The sequence below is a fragment of the Dasypus novemcinctus genome, chromosome 3, assembly GCF_030445035.2.
Source record: "Dasypus novemcinctus isolate mDasNov1 chromosome 3, mDasNov1.1.hap2, whole genome shotgun sequence".
In the NCBI taxonomy this organism is placed as follows: Eukaryota; Metazoa; Chordata; class Mammalia; order Cingulata; family Dasypodidae; genus Dasypus; species Dasypus novemcinctus.
This window is the reverse complement of record NC_080675.1, coordinates 6,750,722-6,769,390: the sequence shown is the minus strand read 5'-3', so window position 1 is coordinate 6,769,390 and position 18,669 is coordinate 6,750,722. Positions and strand designations below refer to the sequence as shown.

The following is an 18,669-nucleotide window of genomic DNA, read 5'->3' as shown; positions in this document are numbered from 1 at the left end:
ACTTCAGAATTTTCTTTACTCCCTAACCTGTATTAGCTGTGGCCACCAAATAATCACACCTTTAACATGAAACACCAGGAACTATAACATTCTAATCTTCCTATAATTGAGTCATGATTATCATTTCCTTTCCAACTTCAGGAATGCCACACACCAGCTTTTTATACCAATTATCTAACGTACTCTTAAGCATAAAAATTGCAAAATGGAGTAGAGAAAGTATAACTACCAGAATAGAAGGGGGAAAGGTGGGAAATGGGAAAACATAAAACGGCAGCGCTCAACCGTCCACGGTGTTAAATCTCCCCCTTTTCCATGGCACATGTCTCTCACCTTAGAGACGCAGGTGATCCACCTGCTGGGGAACCCTTTACCTGCCCCTCCTGCCACCTCTGCCCATTTCCTTTCCCTGTCAAAGTTGGCAAACATGCACGTATGTCCACATGCTCTCCTTTGATGTCCAGCAACCTGGCTTCCATTCCCAGCACCGCGCCAAGATGCCTGAGGTCACTGGGGAGCCCTGTGCCACCAGACGGAAAGGCCTTTCCCAGCCTCGGCCTCCTTGACCAGTTCCGTGGGGAGCCCTGCCATAGTGCCTAACTCCTCTAGGTGTTCTGGGCTCCTGGCTTCAGAGACCACATCCTCTACTGATTTTCTTGCCTCTTGGCTCCTTCGGAATTTCCTTCTCTTGGCTTTCTCCAAGATGCTGCTCCAGCTCCTGTCTGACTTTCTGTTCTTTTCTTTAGAGAGCTCATTAACCATCTCTTTACCGAAAACTCCCAAATCCTGCTTCTCTCACTGGCCTGCATCTTGTGTAGGCTATAGGGCATCTCTGAGTGGATACTTTGCTGTCATCTCTTGGCAGTTCTGTCCCTTCAACCACATGGTCCTACAGTGATTTCCTTGTCTGACTGAGCCCGTGGGCCTCGTGTCTGGGTCCTGCAGAGAGCCCGGGCCCTCCAGCTCCAGGCCCTGGCCCCTGCTGTCCCCACGGAGCCATCCGCTGCTTGTGTGTGACTTCCTTGGGTCCCTCTGTCTCCTGCTGTGTCTTGCTCTCAGGACCCTCTCTTACGTGGCCCTTCTCTCTCAGTCCACTCGTATTTCCCACTTGTCGGTGAGACGAGCCTTTCGTTCATGTCACGCCAGCCTTATCGGTCTGTCAGGGAACCCTGCTCCTTCCTTCCTCTAGGAATCAGAAACGTTGTCAACATCCCCTGGGGTCCTCCGGCCTCCTCCCACGCAGTGCTAATTTCCTTCTTCCCCTTAACTATCTCCATTGTTTTCTGGGCTTGTCCTCTGGGTCTCTCCGACTGGGCCAGGGATAAAGTCTGAAAACTCTCCTCTGCCCACCGTACCTGACACCAGTCCTTATTAAGCCAGGTACTAAACACGCCACACGCAGAGTGACAGACTCCCGGGGTGGGGGAGGGCAGGCCACGCGTCTGGAAAGACAGGCACCTGTTGGCGCCTCTGGACCCCAGGGAGGCCCCGAAGCTTTCCTAAGGGTAACTTTTTGTTCCTTCTTATTTCACCTGCTTGGGTTCAGCCTACACAAATTAATACCCAACAACTGGAAACCATCCAGCCTTTCACAGGTAATGGAATGGTGGCTATTGTGTGCCAAGGGCATACACCGTGGACGCCCGTTCCTGCTTAGAGCGGTCAGTTCCTATATTAATCTTCTCTCTGGCGTCTGCACGTTTCCCTCAGGCCGAGCGGCATGAAACTCAGATCATTAACCCGGCGTTAGTACTGATGGGCTAGAAAAGTTACAAATTCGTGGATTCGCGTGTCGCCTTTGTCCCATCCCTTTGCCGCTTCGCGCGATGGAGTCAACACGCATTTCTTTAGGTCCCGTCACAAGCTCACAGTCCATGCAGTGTACGAATCTGTACCCCGAGTGGGACCCCAGGGGCAGAGAGGCACAGAGCGCTGCCCTTCAACGCGGCAGCTTCCCACCCCGCGGGGGCCCGGCGCCCCGCGGAGCGCAAAGCGGCGCCTGCTCCCGGCGGGAAGCGCCGCGTGGCGGGCGGTGACGAGCCCGGGCGGCGCTGCGGGCGAGAGTGGGGGAGGGCGCGGGGCGCGTCCCCGAGGACGCGGCCGAGAGCGGAGCTGCTCTGAGGTGGAAACGCCGAGACGGCTCCCACGTTGTCCATGTTCGGAGGGAGAGCCGCCGGCGGCTCGGGGACCGCGCCCGGCGACGGGGCGGCGGGGGGTGGGCGCCCGAGGAAGGGGCTGCCCCGCCTCGCCCCGCGCCGGCCCGGGGGATCCCCAGCCCCTGCCCGCCCGCGGGGCGCCCCCCGGGCCGCGGCCCTCCCTTTGTCCCCTCGCCCCTCACGCCTCCTGAGGCGCGGGCCGCCTCCTCACCCGCCGGGGCCCCTCCGCTCCGCCCGCGTCCCCGCCCCGCCACGTCCCGCGCCTCCCGCGGCCGCCGGCCCCTGCGACCCGCCCGCGTCGCCCCCTGGCGGCCAGAGGCGGCGCGAGCCCGCGCGGCGGCGGCGGCGGCGGCGGCGGCGGGGCCGGGGCGAGCGCGCGCGGCGGCGGCGGCGGGCCCGGCGTTGCCATGGTGACCGGCAGCAGCCGCCGCCACAGCAGGGCCGCCCCAGCGCCAGCGGCGGCCGCGGCTCGGGCCGGGCGCAGTGCGTGGGGAGCGGCGGCGGCGGCTCAGCATGGAGGACGGCTGCTCCAGCTACGGCGGCCTCTACGACACGTCCTCGCTGCTCCAGTTCTGCAACGGTGAGGCGGGCCGCGGGCCGCGGGGCGCGCGGGGGCCAGGCCCGGCGGGCGCGGCCGAGGCCGCCGCGCAAAGTTGCTGCCGAGGGGCGCGCGGTTCCCGCCGCCGGCGGCGCATTGTGCTGGCGCCGCGGGGCCGCGCCTCGGCCCGGGCCGGAGCCGGGCGGCGGCCGCTCCCCCGCACCGCCCGGGCCCGGGGCCCGGCGCCGCGCCCACCCCCGGGCTGACCCCGCCGAGCCCCGCGCGGGCGCACGGACGGGGAGCCAGGGGCGCTGGCGAGGCCCCGGGCGGCCTCGGGCTTCCAGGGGAACGTGTTGCTTCTCTGCTTCCAAACTCACATCGGTTGGCAAATCACCGGATGAAGAACTCGGGAGACAAATCACTTGATCACAAAACCCCTCTAGGAGGATGCACGCCGGGCTGGTTGCAGTTAGACCCGCAGAAGCCATTCAGTTCGACTTCAACTGAATGATCACAGTTTAATGCAGTCCGGATCTCTGTAAATGGAAAAGCCAAGTGGATCCGGCTTAAAAGTGTTGCCGCTTAGTTTGTCTACTGGGTAATCGCTTTTTCTGTATTTTTTTTTTTAATAGGAAAGAAACATTAGTAGCTACTAATATGGCATCTTTTAAAAAAATAAAATCCTTAATGCTTGAAAGATTTGAGTCTCAGCAGGATGGAAGAAGAGTTTCACAGCACACTGCATATTTTATCAGAACATGATGCATGATAATTCATGCGCAAGGTTAACCATGCATTTTTATATATTGGATTTATTGCTTCATCAGAGGGCCCTAAAAGTTTGTTAAAGAAAAAAAAAAGTTGCATTTAATAGAATTTGCCTGTAATGCAGCCCGAGTAATGTTGAGTTCTAGACTCTGACCACTTCGGCAATTTATTTTGCAGTTGGGAATGTGATGTTCAGGAGCTTTTCTTGTTACTCAACACCTGTTTGCAAACAGGAACACGAGCTGTAGCATAAAGAGTAGAGTGTGCTGATTCATCCTCTGTCTGTAGTGGTAGTTTGATCTCTAGCCAAAGTGATTATCTTCATGGCAGAGTACATATTCTGGTAGTTTTTATAGCTCGCAGTTTTCATTTTAATGACACGTGGGCTGTCATTAACTTAGTAATGTCCCCTTCAGGGGAATGAAAGAAAGTTTTTACTTCCTCCAGATTTAACAGCAATTTCCTGGAGCAGAGCTTTGGAGCCTCAGAAGGTGTCCGTGGCAGTCCTTGGCACTCTGCTGGCTTCTGGAACATCTTATAATATGCAGTCATAGGGCGGATTTTTGCCGTCCTGTAGGTTGACTAGATGCCTCATTTGAATTTTGAAGCATTTCCTTAATTGGCTTATAATCAATCATATTTGAATTGCTTTTTTTGATATACAGATTAAGTAGACACCCCCCCCCCCATCAGCTTATGATAAAATTCTCCCTGTTAATTGTGAAAGACATATAGCTGAAAAATTATATGAGATGACTTCCAGGCATAAAGGTGTTAAAAAAAATACAAAAAACTGATATGTGGTCATGTCATTGACAGTTTGACCTGGGATATGAAAAATGAACCTAGATATTTTTATTTGAGCAGTTGTTTTAGGGCCTGGTCATATTGTTTCTAAATAGCAATTCTGTCATGAGGTTGACCTACACATCTGTTCACAAATGTTTTCTTCTGTGTCCAGTGAATTGCCAGTGTAGAGATATTATGATATATATAACTAATAGTGGTATCTAGAAGTAAAAACCAGCTCTTCTGCATTGTCTAGGTAACAGTCTTTAAAGAAAAATCACTTTAAAATAAAAAGAATCGAACAATAAGATCATTTCAGAATACAAGTCATAACTGTTGAATTACTTAACTCAAAAAGCTCTTAGCTCTGTGTTTATTATTTTTTACAAATGAAGTTTAAATTGAGAGTAGCCTACAGGGCAGAAATGAATGCTAACTGATGTTATCTTAGGCAACAGATATTTTGATCTGAAACTGTTCATTTTAAGAGGCCTCCATTAAGTGAAAGTATAAATGAATACGATTCAATTAATTAGTATGATGATTCAGGGAAACAGTGTATCACAGAAATGCCATTCACAGAGACTAAATTAGACATTTGGTTATTTCATGAGCTACACTGAACTTTATTTTTCCTTTTTAAATGAGAGATTTACATTACAATGGCAAGACTACAACAGCATAATATATAAACTCAAACATTTTCATAGTTGAGCATGCTCCTTTTGATAGTGACAGAAACTAAAAAGATACAGTCGTTAGCTTCAGAAAATACAATCTACACTTATTTGGATGACAGTTACAATTTAATTCCATCTGGTGAGATAAAGATAGAAGATAGTGTCTAAATGAGAAGGGAGAAAGAGAGAACTGCTCTAACGAGTGAAATTGCTATCTTAACTTTTTTTCTTGCTCTCTTAATTGGTAGTGAAGGCTAAATGAGAAGTGACAGCATAGAGACTTGTTCGCATCGCATACGCACTGGTTCTCGCTTAACTGGAAAATTTGTGCAATGTTTTTTTCTTCAAAGTATTTAGAACTCTGTAAAGTGAGGTAGAAATCAGGAACTTTTAATGCTGTAAGAAAAGCTACAGTAGTGGAAAAGTGGATGAAAACTGTCATTTATAAGCCTTCCTTTGAGAATGGCATTGGTATCTTTTCTTTACCCATTAGGAAAATGAGGCTCAAAGAACTTATGTACTATTCAGAATCTTTATATATGTTATTCAGAAATATAGCTTCATATTTATTATATGGTATTTATTTTAAAGTATACAATTAAATGGCTTTTGGTAAATTCATAGAATTGTACAGCATCACCACTATCTAATTTAACATTTTCATTATTCCAAAAAGAAACCCAGTAACCATTAGTAGTCCCTGTCCATCACCTCCTGCCCCAGGCACCGGCAGTCACTAATACTAGTTTCTTCCTAATTTGAACCTTTCCTATAAAGGGAATTATACAATATACTGCCTTTTGTATCTGACTTCCTTTACTTGGCTTCATGTTTCAAGGTTCACCCCCATGCTACAGCATGTATCAGGGCTTCGTTGCTTTTTATTGTCCAATAATATTCAATTGTATAATGTATCACATTTTATTCGTCCATTCCTCAGTTGACGGATGTTGGGGTTGATTCCACTTTTTGACTATTATGTATAAAGCTGCCATGAACATTCGTGTGCAAGTTTCTGTGCAAGTGAATGTTTTCATTGCTTTTGGGTGTATAGCTGTCTTTTGTATTTTGGGTGGAAGTGCTGGGTCATATGGTAATTCTCTGTGTTTAACATTTTGAGAAACCAATCTGAACTTTTTGAAGTCTAAATATCAAGCTCTTTCACTAGACCTTGCTGATAAAAGAATAAAGAGTTAAGGAATTAGATGAAAGAAGGAAAGCAGAGAGCACAAAGAATAAAATTTTGCTATTTCATTTCCGTACTTTCATTAGTCACATAGCTCAGTCAAATCAATAAATGCACGTCTTTGCTCAGTTGCCATAGGTTATAAGAATCCCAGTGTTTAAGGGGCCTAACAGGTAATCTCATCTCATAGTTCAATTTTTTAAGCCTTTGTTCTTTTTCTCCTAAATAAAGCATACCCAGGAACCCAAATGTAGAGCAGATAAACTTGGAGCTGCTGTGGCTGAGGTAGGGAGAGGGCAGCACTCCCTAAATTGACTCAATCTTATGTCCCTCTAGGGTTTGAAAACTCCGCTCCTCGGGGGATGCTGGAAAGGTTGTTCAACCTGTGCTTGAACCGTTCCAAGAGACTAGAAACTTCTCAACGAGATCCATTCCTTCTTTGGGTAGTTCAGACTGACACTTCCTATATGCAGTCAAAATCTGGCCTATGTTCTGCCCTTTGGGTCTGTACAGAATAGGTTAAGTCTCTTTCCATACACTAGGTCATCACATTTTTTAAGGCAGTCATGATAGCTCTACCTTTTTTTTTTTTAAACATTCTTCATGAGATACGGTTTTAGAACCTTACTCTTTCTGCCTTGCCTTATCTACACCTGTTCTTTTTTGTCTGTTTCCCTTTTTAAACTTGACACAACTGAACATAGTATTCCAGGCATGGCTTTTAAATAGTGCCAAGTAGAACAGAATATTCCACCTCCCTTCTTCTAAAGTCTATCCTTCTTATAATGCAGCCTAGGATCCTATTAGCTCTTCTGCACATGACATCCCATCATTGCTTCTTACCGATTTCCACCTAAAACTCCTCTCTGCTCTATGCGTACTATGGCTAAGCCCTTTCTTTTCTTCTTTTTTGTTTTGGAGGCAGGGACAGCAAATGCCTTACCTTACAAGGAGGTTTATTCAGTTTCATAGTACTGGATTCCGACCATCCTTCCGGTCCTTTTGTCACATAGTCTCTAGTGTCTAAGATGAAGGCTTCCACTCTTCTTCAGGGGACACCTTGCCTGCCTGTCCACTGAAGAGGAGCTTCCCCAGCAGGCCTCAGGAGCAGAGCCGAGTCAGATTGCAAGACAACTGTAATCTGTTGTGATACTCTAATGATCCCCACATTCTCATAAGATACCTCAACTTCATAGTAGCAGTTGAAGCCCCCATTGCCTTAAAGGGTTGTGATCCTGGCTAATGGCTTTTTCTCCGCCTTTCCTTGGAAGGTGTCATGAAAGATCTCATCACGTGTCTTGTAAAGCCTGTGCGTAGGATACCTACCAGTTCCTGCCCTGCCCTAGTGTCGGCTCCTTGTTAGCGACTGTGGCGGTTCAAGTCCACACTATCTGCTACTCCCAGGTTTTTTTTTTGAGGTACCAGGGCTGGGGATTGAACCTGGGACCTCTGATGTGTGACGCCGATGCTCAACCACTGAACCACATCGGCGCCTCTGGGCTGGCCCTTCCGTTCATTTGCTTGTTGTGTTGTCTTTGATTTTAGGAGGCACTGGGGACCTCCCGTGTGGGAGGCAGGTGCTCACTGCTTGAGCCGCACCCGCTCCCCTCCCAGCCGCATTTTGAAATCAAGTCTAATAATCTTTCAGGATACGGCAGTTCATTTTCTCTAGTTTTGAAATGGAAAATTATTTTAATTTCTGAACATTGATATATTTTGGGAATTAATAATTTATTTAAACATCTTTCAAAGGCTATGTTACAGTTTTCTCTTAAATATGATTATGATAGAATTTCCAAGTTGACAAGTAGCTGGTATTAAAACAGGATTAAAGAAATGCTGTGAGGAAATCGTCTGCATTCCACAATATGAAGTGTTTTCAGACCTCTTTGAAGGCTCACAGGTGATAGCGCATAGATGACATAGGCTTTCTGTGATAGCAAAATTCATAAGAAAATGCTTTCATGGAGAAATTTTGACTTAAGAAAGTATGAAACAAGCACCCATGCTAATTGGGAATTTCTCATTGGCACACTCAGCACCCCACCCAGTGAGGAACTTGTTTTATAGCCAAACCACAAGCATTTATGACATTATAAATAAACCCAAACATTTTGATGGAAAATTCATAAAACTATTTTTAAAAAGTACCTGTTAGCTGGTTATTTTTATTTTTAAAAATTTTTTTAAGATTTATTTTTATTTATTTCTCTTCCCTCCTCCCCACCCCACCCCAGTTGTCTGTTCTCTGTGTCCATTCGCTGTGTGTTCTTCTGTGTCCACTTGCATTCTTGTCAGCGGCACTGGGAATCTGTCTCTTTTTTTGTGTCATCTTGCTGCATCAGTTCTCTGTGTGTGCAGAGCCACTCCTGGGCAGGCTGCACTTTTTTTGCAAGGGTGGCTCTCCTTCCGGGGTGCACTCCTTGCGCGTGGGGCTCTCCTACGTGGGGTCACCTCTGCGTGGCACGGCATCAGCACTGCACGTGGGCCAGCTCCACATGGGTCAAGGAGACCATGGTTTTGAACCATGGACCTCCCATGTGGTAGACGGACGTTCTATCTGTTGAGCCAAGTCCGCTTCCCTGGTTATTCTTAATTTCTGAGATCATATAAGCCCTTTCTCATATTCTCTTTAAAAATAAGTGTGTTGGTGGAGAGGTGGGTAAGAGAAATAACGTCTTTGTATCTACTGTTCAGTCTCTCCATGCTGTAAAACTAGTAGCGTGAAAATCTTAATTGTGGGAAACACAGAGAATTGTCAATTAAAGCATTGCTTTCCTAGTAAGGCATCTCTTAAAGGATATAAAATCAATGATGTTTTGTACTACTTACAAAAATCTCGTCAGGGATAAATTATTATTCATCTTTAAAATAGTAGATTATTAGAAGGGAGTTTCTAGTATTTGCAAAATGTTTTCAATGCCTTCAGAAATATTGATAAAAAAAGAGAAAAGGTTTGTGGCAATATAAAAAGTATGCTAAAATATCTAAATGCTGTGTAATTAATACAACCCTCCCCCAAGGAGCTCTGTGTTTTTCTCACCAAATGTTGATGCAAACGTTTAGTATGCTGATTAAAACAATGCATTTATTTTATATAATCGAGGATAGGTGTCCTTAAGTTCTGGTAGAAGCAAGTGCACGTCTTCTTTGGTTTACTTTAAAGAAATAGTTCTTTGGGAGAGTTTATCCTTCTTTAAAGTACTTTAGTTTTCTTGTTAAAAGTTAGGTAGACACACTTCAAATTTTGTTTACCCGAAAGCTGTATTGTTGGAAAATACTGTCAATGTGAAAAAACATATTTTTGCAGAACACTTTGTTGTGTCTTAAAATGCAATCATGTATTTACTTTGCCAGCTTTCTGGAAAATACTTCTGTTTTCTGTCTTTAATAAAATAGCCAACTGTGCAGGAGCAAACTGGGCCTCTAGGTTTGGATGGTACAAGAGGGCAAGAGCCCTAAGAGCTCTAAGGACAAGAGCACCCAGGAGGAGGCTCTAATAGGAGAGCTTGTCCACCTGCAGAGGCTGTACTGGCGGATGCAAGGTTGACCCGCCTCCGTGGGGTGGTAACTGGCTCACAACTCCTGGAGGTCCAGCTGTGCCTTTACTGCAGTGTGGCCCAGGGACAATGGGCAGCACAAAGTGAGAGAGAGAAGGGTCAAATTGGTTGGCAAGTATTCACGGAGAGACCTTTAAGTCCACTTGACCAATGGAACCCATTTTTATTGAATGAGCTAAAGACCATTAAAAATGTTTAAAAATGGTCTTTCCTAGTCAATTTCCCAAGGAGCCCTCTTAGACACCTCTCTTCCCCAACCCTCACATCAGATCGGGTCACCAGGTTCTGCTCCCGAAATATCTTATAATCCACCCCTTCTGCCTTACCTCAGACCCTTGTCAGAGCTCCCTGGGTTTTTTCTCTCTTTCTTTTTTACTAGCAGCAACCCCGAAACTCGTTTTCCTGCCTCCAGTCTCAGCCCCCTCCTATTCATCCCTTTTCATTGAACAAGTGTTTGAGGACCCACTACATTCGTTCTTTCACCAGGGGATCCAGTGAGACACACGACACAGTCCTTGCCCTCAGAAAGCTTACATCCACACCTGGAGCTAGGTGTTTCATAGTTACTGTGACAATGGTGATTAGTTGTACCAAGAAGTACAGGCCTACCTGGGGAGAGGCATGTCAGGCAGGGCTTCCTAAGGAAGGTGGGTGCAAGCTAATGGCGCTAGAGAGAGTCAACTCACTAAAAGAGGATCAAGGAAGGCGCTGCAGACCGGCTAAGCACGTAGGCCCCCTGAGCTGGGAAAGAACCTTTTGGAAACTGAAACGTCAGATGGCGAAAGACAGAAAAAAGGAGTAGAGTGGCTTGAAGTGAGTCTGGTGGGGTGGGGGTGAGGCCCCCGGGGGTTTTCGACCATGTTAAGGGGTTTGGTCTCTTCCTAGGAGCTGAGAATGCCATGGAGAATGTCCAAGCAAGCAGTGACGCGATGAGGTTCTCAGTGTTAAAAGATCCCTCTCCCTGCAGCATGGAGGGTGGATGAGGAGAGCGAGGAGGGGGCGAGGGGCCTGGGGCAGAGGCGGAGTGGTGGCAGCAAGGTGGGGGAAGAGCCTGTTGGGGAGATACTTGGGGGTAGCGTCGCCAGGACTTGAGTTAGTTGGGGGCAGGGAGAGGGAGGAAGCAGGGTGAGGCCCGGTTTGGTGTCTCATCCGTAAGGGAGGGCCAAGCACAGAGATGGGTCGGGGAGCTGGAGACGAGGAGCTTGTGGGTGTCAGGGGCCCATGGGAAATGCAGGCCGAGGTGCTGAGCAGGCTGCAGGAGGAAGGGAGTGGAGCTTGGGAGGTGCCTGGCCAGAGCCGGCAGTAGGCGTGTGGATAGTAATCCAATCCAGGGCACACTGAACCCACGTAGGGAGGGAGAGCGTGCACCCTCAGAGTGCACGCTGTGAGCACCCGACCTGCCTCCTGTTCACGTCTCCAGCCTTCCTCCCTCTGTGGCCCCAAAGCCTTCAGGGTGGGCTCTGCCTGCTGCTGCCTACTCTACCAGCACCCAGACCTTCCACGCACGTGCCGCCGCCCCGCCCTCGCTGGCCGCGTCGTGTTTAGTGAACCCCACTGCTGTGGCGAGGGAGCCAGAGGCCCGGCGCTGGGGCTGGTTTTCAGCTCTGCCATTCCACTCTGAGCTCCTTGTAGGTCGAGCCTGGTGGAGAGCCTGTTGGCATCCGTGCCTGGCACGTGGTGCACTTCCCAGTGAACGCTGGCTGAGCGAAAGCAGGGGCTCTGCTGCATATCCTTCAGCACCTCTCGGGCACACACACCCAGCACGTGCCTCGTAAATAGCGGGTGTATCCTGAGTAGGTAAAGAGGCACAACTGCATGCCCCCAGAATTCCACACTCCTTTTCTATCTGCTTGGAATAATACCTCAATATATGTTACATGTTACAAGCATGTACCTACATGTATGTGTATGCATGTGTGTACGTACCTGTGACGTCTAACCCTTCCCTGTCACCAAAGAACCAGTAAACTGTGACATGAAGAAGAGCATGCATTTCAGGTGAGGGGAACATTCGCTGTAAAACCCAGAAACATAAGGACTAGAGGGTGGCCAGGAGACTGGCCTGGTCAAAGTCGAACTCCTCCGAACAACGTGATGAGTTTAGAGCGCTTCTAGTTGGGCATCATTTCTCTTGAATCAGTAAGTAGAAGCACTTGCAAAAGTGTGGATGGTTTAACAAACTTAAAATGTTTTCAGCCAAAATGATACCATGAAGTAGTTCTTGGTAAAACTAACGTTTTTAACAGTAAAAAAGTTTGGCTATTGAATCAGCCCCTCAAAAGTTATTTTATATAATAAGGATTTTACCATTCTTAGAAAGAAAAATATGCTCCCGTTGAGAAATGGAGTTAGGGGTCTCTAATGCTGTGGCATTAGTATATAGTTCAGCTCCAATTATAGCACCACAAACAGTTGCAAATCCTAACTGTAGGAACAGGACTTAGCGATGATATTTGTAATGCTTAACCGTCCCGTCTGTAAGCCATGCAGAATGCTCCCTGGGGATTGTTTGGGAGATATAATAAAGATAATGATCTGCTAGCACAGCATCACCGAATTAGTCCTCTAGAAAGTAATTAAGCAGGATTGCCCACACTCCACTGCTCTCAAATAGTAAAATCTGACTTAGTTTGTCATTTCTTTGTCCTCCTTGAAAGTGGCTTTTCATTGAGTTGATAAAATTTAATTATATAAAAATATGTGTTCAGATTACATCTTATACTTAATTATAGCGCTTATGCCACCCAGTTATCATTTCCTAACCAAGCTTGTGCTGTTTTCAGGTAGGGACCTGCTTTCATCTTTATCTCCTCAGTGCCAGGACCTATGTATATGCATGTAGGTGTAACAGGAGAGGAGGCACCGACAGTTCTGGAGCCGTTTAGTGTGCCTCAGGTGCTGTGCAAGGCACTTTATCTGCCCTCATTTGTTTCATCCTCTCCTCTCCTCGTCCCTTTGAAGTGGGTATTATTGTCATTTCCATTTGACTAATGGTGAAACAGAGGTCCAAAATGATCAAACAGGCCCAGCCCTGATCAACATGGCAGAGTGGGTGCTTCAGGGTGCCACCCCCACAGGAGCTTTGAACACCCAGTAAAAACGGGCAGAAGCATCTTTCTCAAAGCTCCAGAAAATGGTTAAAGGCTTGTGAAATGGCGAAGGCTGAATCAAGAAAAAGACCACTTAAAAGCAGTAGACTTTCAGGGTGCCCTGGCTGCCCCCGCCCATCCCCTCACCAGCAAGGCCTGGAGCCAGCCCACGCTCCCTGTGTGCCTCCCCGGTCCCGGTTCTGGAGGGGGCAGAATAACCCTCGTGCACGCACTGGCACCATGTGTGTCTGCCACTGTCTGACTAGTGGCGGCCTGAAAGATTGAACCAGGATATTAGCTGCAGGCACTCCATCCCAGTACTTGTCCTGCACATGGAAGGAAATCATAGAGTGCTGTGGGAGAGGAGGCAAGTCGTGGCCACGTGGGGCAAAGACTAGCTGGCTGTAGGCCATACAGTGAATGCCCGGAATGTGAGGAACTGTTTCCTATGAATAGGGGCCATTTGCATCAGTGTAAACAGGAGAATTCCTAGGGCCACGTACACATGCCCATGACAAGACACACATAGGGAGGGCCCTTCTCTTTGACCTGGAGTGTTCTCTAAACTCATTTATGAGTAAGCCCTGAGGGAGAGCATTGGCACAGGTCAATCTGCAAAGACTGGGAAAGTGTTTTCTTATTTCCTTCCTTCCTCCCTCCTTCCCTCCCCCCGCTCTCCTGACATTCAAGGAAAACTGTCATGACACTAACTGGATACAAGCTTAAGGAACAGACACTTCAGAGTCTAAATTCCAGGAATAATTCATTAAAATATCAAAATATCCAGGTTTCATCAAAAGATTATAAAACATACAAAGAAATGGAATGATGACCCAAGCAGAGGAGGGGATTAAAGCATTAGAGACGATCAGTAAGGAGGACCAGACCTGGGACATACCAGACAAAGATTTCAAACAAAGGTCCTAACTATACTGAAAGAACTAAAGGAAAATATGGGCAAAGAATTTAAGGAAATCAGGAAAACGATCGATGAACACAAAGAGAATAGCAATAGAAAGACAGAAATTGGGAAACGGACTTTGGCCCAGTGGTTAGGGCGTCCGTCTACCATATGGGAGGTCCGCGGTTCAAACCCCGGGCCTCCTTGACCCGTGTGGAGCTGGCCATGCACAGCGCTGATGAGCGCAAGGAGTGCCGCGCCACGCAAGGGTGTCCCCCGCGTGGGGGAGCCCCACGCGCAAGGAGTGCGCCCATGAGGAGAGCCGCCCAGCGTGAAAAGAAAGAGCAGCCTGCCCAGGAATGGCGCCGCCCACACTTCCCGTGCCGCTGACGACAACAGAAGCGGACAAAGAAACAAGACGCAGCAAATAGACACCAAGAACAGACAACCAGGGGAGGGGGGGGAATTAAATAAATAAATAAATCTTTAAAAAAAAAAAAAAAAAAAAGACAGAAATTATGAACAGGAACCAAATAGCTGAAGACCATGGTAACAGAAATAATAAATTCCCCAGAGGGACTCATCAGCAGATTGGAGCTGGCAGAAGAAAGAATCAGAGAACTTGAAGATAAGTCAACTGAAATCATTCAGTCTGAGAAGGAGAAAGAAGAAAGATGAAGAAAAGTGAACAGAGTCTGAGGAACCTGTGGGACCATCAAGCATACCAATATATACATTGCAGGAGCCCCAGAAGAAGAAGAAGAAGAGAGAGAAATGGGCTGAAACTTTTCCAAATTTAATGAAAGGTATAAACATACATATCCAAGATACTCAGTGAACTCCAAACAGGATAAACCCAAATAAACCCACAACTCAACATATTATATTCACACTTTCAAATGCCAATGATAAAGAGAATTCTGATAGCCACAAGAGAGATGCAACATGTCACATGCAAAGGAGCCTCAGGAAGATTAAATGCTGATTTCTCACCGGAAACCATGAAGGCAAAAAGGCAGTGGGAGGACATACTTAAAGTGCTGAAAGCAAAAAATGCCAACCAAGAATTCTTTATCCAGCAAAACTGTCTTTCAAAAATGAAGGAGAGATGAAGACATTCCCAAATAAAAGCTGAGGGAGTTCATCACCTCTAGACTGGCCCTGTAAGAGACGCTTAAGAGATTTCCACATATTGAAGGGAAAAGACAACAGACAGTCTATCAGTGAAGAAATAAAGGTCCTTGGTAAGGGTAACAATGTGGGTAAACATAAATGCCAGTACTATTGTTTTTTTTTAAAGTTTTTAATTTATTTTTCTCCCCTTCCCCCCCACTCCCTGCCCCTTGTTGTCTGTTCTCTGTGTCCATTTGCTGTGTGTTTTTTTGTGTCTGCTTGCATTCTTGTCAGTGGCACCGGGAATCTGTGTCTCTTTTTTGTTGCGTCATCTTTCTGTGTCAGCTCTCCATGTGTGCAGCGCCACTTCTGGGCAGGCTGCATTTTTTTTGCACGGGGTGGCTTTTTTTGCACGGGGTGGCTCATTTTTATGCATGGGGGACACCCCTGCATAGCATGGCACTCCCTACGCACATCAGCACTGCGTGTGGGCCAGCTCGCCACATGGGTAGGAGGCCCTGGGTTTGAACCCTGGACCTCCCATGTGGTAGGCGACCCTCTGTCTGTTGAGCCAAATCTGCTTCCCTGTATTTTTTATTTGTAATGCCATATTTTACTTCCTACAGGATCAAAAAGGCAAATATGATGATTAAAAAAAAGAAAAGATGAAGTAACTTGCTCAGGGTCCCCTAGCTAGTACGCTTCTGAGCTGGGATCTGAACCCAAGCATTCTGGCCCCCCTGTCCACAGCATGCTCAGTACTGTTTGATGAGTGGATGATAGATCACAAGATGAGGATGATGGGAGCCTTAGAGGACCTTTTTAGCTGGCTTCTTGCTTCTAGGAGAGGCCACACCCAAATTACTCATTCAACTCTGAATTCCTCTTCACCTGGATTTCTGCAGGTTTCTAAACAAGTTTCCTCATCTTATGTTTTCCTCCACTTTAATGCGTTCTAAACCAGAAGTATCTGTGCCACCTGTGAATTGCCCAGAGGCCCACCCAGGTTCTCCATGGCTCGCAGGGCATGGGCTGCCCCACGACCCAGCGGCAGCCTCTCTTCCCAGCTGTCCTTGGGTCCGGCCATCCTGGGCTTCTGTGCCTCCTGGACATGCCAGGCTGTTTGGCATGCACCCTCACATACTGGACCCTCTTGCCTTCCCTGGATTGTCCCCTTCTTGGTCCTCCACTGAACCAACTCCTCATCCTTTATGACCAGCTCACGCACACGGGACGCCTTCCCCAGCCCTGAGCTCATTTGGGCACAGTTCACTCTGTGGCCCCAATGCCTCGTGCCTCGGATCCCACTGCACAGCAAACCTCCAACTTTCACTGTGGACCGGCTGCTCCCAGGGGACAGCTTCCAGCTCGTTTGACTCGTAGGCCCTCAGAACAAAAGAGTGGGTCCTTCCAGAGTGGAAACGGTCGTGTCAAGCAGATAGTTGCCTCCTTGGAAAGTTTCAGCAGCCTCTCTTTGTCGTCCACTCCAACTTTTGTGACCTAGCGTTTTACTAATGCAATATTCTTTTCCTTCTCTTTCTTTACCCCGTTTCTTTCTGTTAAACAGTTTCAGCTCTTTCCACTTTTCTTCCCTGGCCTTATTCTTTTTACTTATTTCCATGCTTTCCTCAGTACCCTTAAAAACAATAGTTTCATGAAGTTATAGAACCCTAATCTCAACACCTTTTAACTAAAGGTTTACAGTGGGATCCAAGAGTGGGATAATTGTAAGTTCTAGGCTGTCACCAGCTGTCACCCAACCCCTCTTAGCTGGAAGTAAAGTTGAAGTATCTCATCTCTGGAAGCCCTGTAATACAAGTGCGCGCCTCCCCGAGCGCTGGAGCCCGTACAGGCCAGGCGCGGACCCACAGCACAGGGTCTTGAGAAAGGGCGCAGCCTCCCAGCTGCCCTGGCCACCATCTCAGGGCAGCAGAGGCTGCTCTGGCAAGGCTAGAATGGACTCAAGTGTCTAAACCCTTTTCATCATGGGGGAGATGGGAAAAGTTGGAGCAGTTTTTAAAAATGACGAGGGGCATACGTCTGCTAGCGAAATTCCATGCCATGTGCCTTGTGGTGCCCTGTGGCCGGCATTCCCTCTCAGCTGGCTCAGCAGCCAGGAAAAGGAACAGCGGAGGTGGGACCTGGGATCGGGGAAGGCTGTGGCCGGGACGCCTTGGAATAGCTCGGAGTTGTTGCTGTTCCATGTTTGGCACAATTGGCTGACACAAACATCGGTTGGAGCCTCTCATTTGCAAGACTGCTTAAAGATGTGTGTCAGGAATGAATAATTAACTCTGGAGAAGCCCTGCAAAAGGCGATGCGCATTTCCTTCAAGATCCTCTGAGATCCACAGGCAAATCCCTTTCCCAGAGGCCATAGAAAGAGGGTGGACCTTGAGGACCGGCAGATGCGGTTAGACTCTTGACTCTGCCTTTAAAAGCACTGTGTGGACTTGGATAACTTGCTGCCTTTTTCTCAGCCCCAGTTTTCCTCAGCTCTGATAGGGGGAGGTTGTGAGGGTTGACCGAGGTGACTCCATTGGAGCCTGTATTAGTCAGGGTTCTCTAGGGACACAGAATCAACAAAGGATATCTGTCAATAGTATGCGATTTTATAAGAGTTTCTCATGCAACCGTGGGGATGCACAAGTCCGCAGGCAGGCTGCAACCAGGGGCTCCAATGAAAGTCCGGTGAAGGTTCTTGATGAGTTCTGGGAGACGTTGGCTGTCCAAAGACGAGCTAGGAAATTCTTATTCAATGCTGGAATCGCTTCCCCTTTTAAGGCATTCAACTGACTGGATAAAGTGTCACTCATTGCTGATAGCAATCTCCCTGATTGATGTCATTGCAATCAGCTATCTATGATTTACCACTGCAATAAAGTCAATGGGGATTCAAGGCCATAAATGCCCTTGTATTACAGTTAGCCCAGTGCTTGCTTGACAGACAACTGGGCACAATTACCTGGCCGAGTTGACAAAATAACCTAACCATCACAGTCCACCCCTTGTCAACTTGGCAACCCTACACATTACCTTAAACCATACTTAGTCTCTGAGTAAAAACAATAACAAACACACGTATATATATATTTCTGCCTAACAATATTCAGCTCTCCTGTGTAGAACCGGAAATGCGTTAATTCCATACAGAATAGGGTGCAAGTCCTTGGGTAATATTCACTCTCAAATTTGACATCCTTAAATATTATGACATGAAACTGATACAACTTGTTACGTGATAAGGGAAGAGTTTTCTATACATATACAATCATCATCATATTGAAACAAGGAAGAAAGATGCATGACCACTATAGTCCTCGTTTCTGTAACTGGTCACATGGTCAAAGTTCATATTTATCACCACCTTCTTCCACTACCCAATCCATGTTTCCATTACCCTCAGCAAGCACCTCACCTGGCTGTGGTTCTTTGCCTGATGGGAGACCCAAACTTTCATTCCTGAAGATTCTGGGCCATTGTTAGTCCTGCTTAGATTGGGTTGTTGCAGTTTTCCATTGACTTTAATCGTAGGACATGGCAGTACTAGGAGATGCCCTAGGGGATCTCCTGTATTCTGGGCATACTATTCTTTACTCCCGTTATGTAGATGCAGTCCTAGTTCCCCTTGATAGTCAGAATCAATCACCCCAGCCAGCACAGTAATTCCCTTCTTTGACTGTTGATTCAGAGGTAAGAGGAGCCCAACGTGGCCAGGTGGCAGTTTTAATTTCCAGTGCAATGGAATCATTGTTGTGTTCCCTGGTGACAGCACTCCTCCTTTTGGGACTAAAACCTGTAGACCAGCAGAGTTTGAGGTTGCAGGGACAGAAAACAAAAATTTTCCTAGTGGATCACTGGGGGTAATAGTGAGTGATGCCACTCCCATT

At 47.4% G+C, this 18,669-nt stretch overlaps 1 protein-coding gene across 4 annotated transcripts in view; it reads left to right on the top strand.

Annotated features, from left to right (window-relative positions):
- EML1 (EMAP like 1) overlaps window positions 1–18,669 on the top strand; it is a 205,085-nt gene that overhangs the window by 50,974 nt on the left and 135,442 nt on the right. The window contains exon 1 of one of the 4 annotated variants that reach the window (XM_058291727.2): window positions 2,537–2,736. The exons of 2 other annotated variants lie outside the window; for them this stretch is intronic. In XM_058291727.2, the coding sequence (XP_058147710.1) occupies window positions 2,670–2,736 (67 nt within the window). In that variant the 5' untranslated portion in view covers window positions 2,537–2,669. Of the gene's footprint in view, window positions 1–2,536; window positions 2,737–18,669 lie in introns of those variants that run through there. One more of the 4 variants, XM_058291719.1, reaches the window with a different exon arrangement.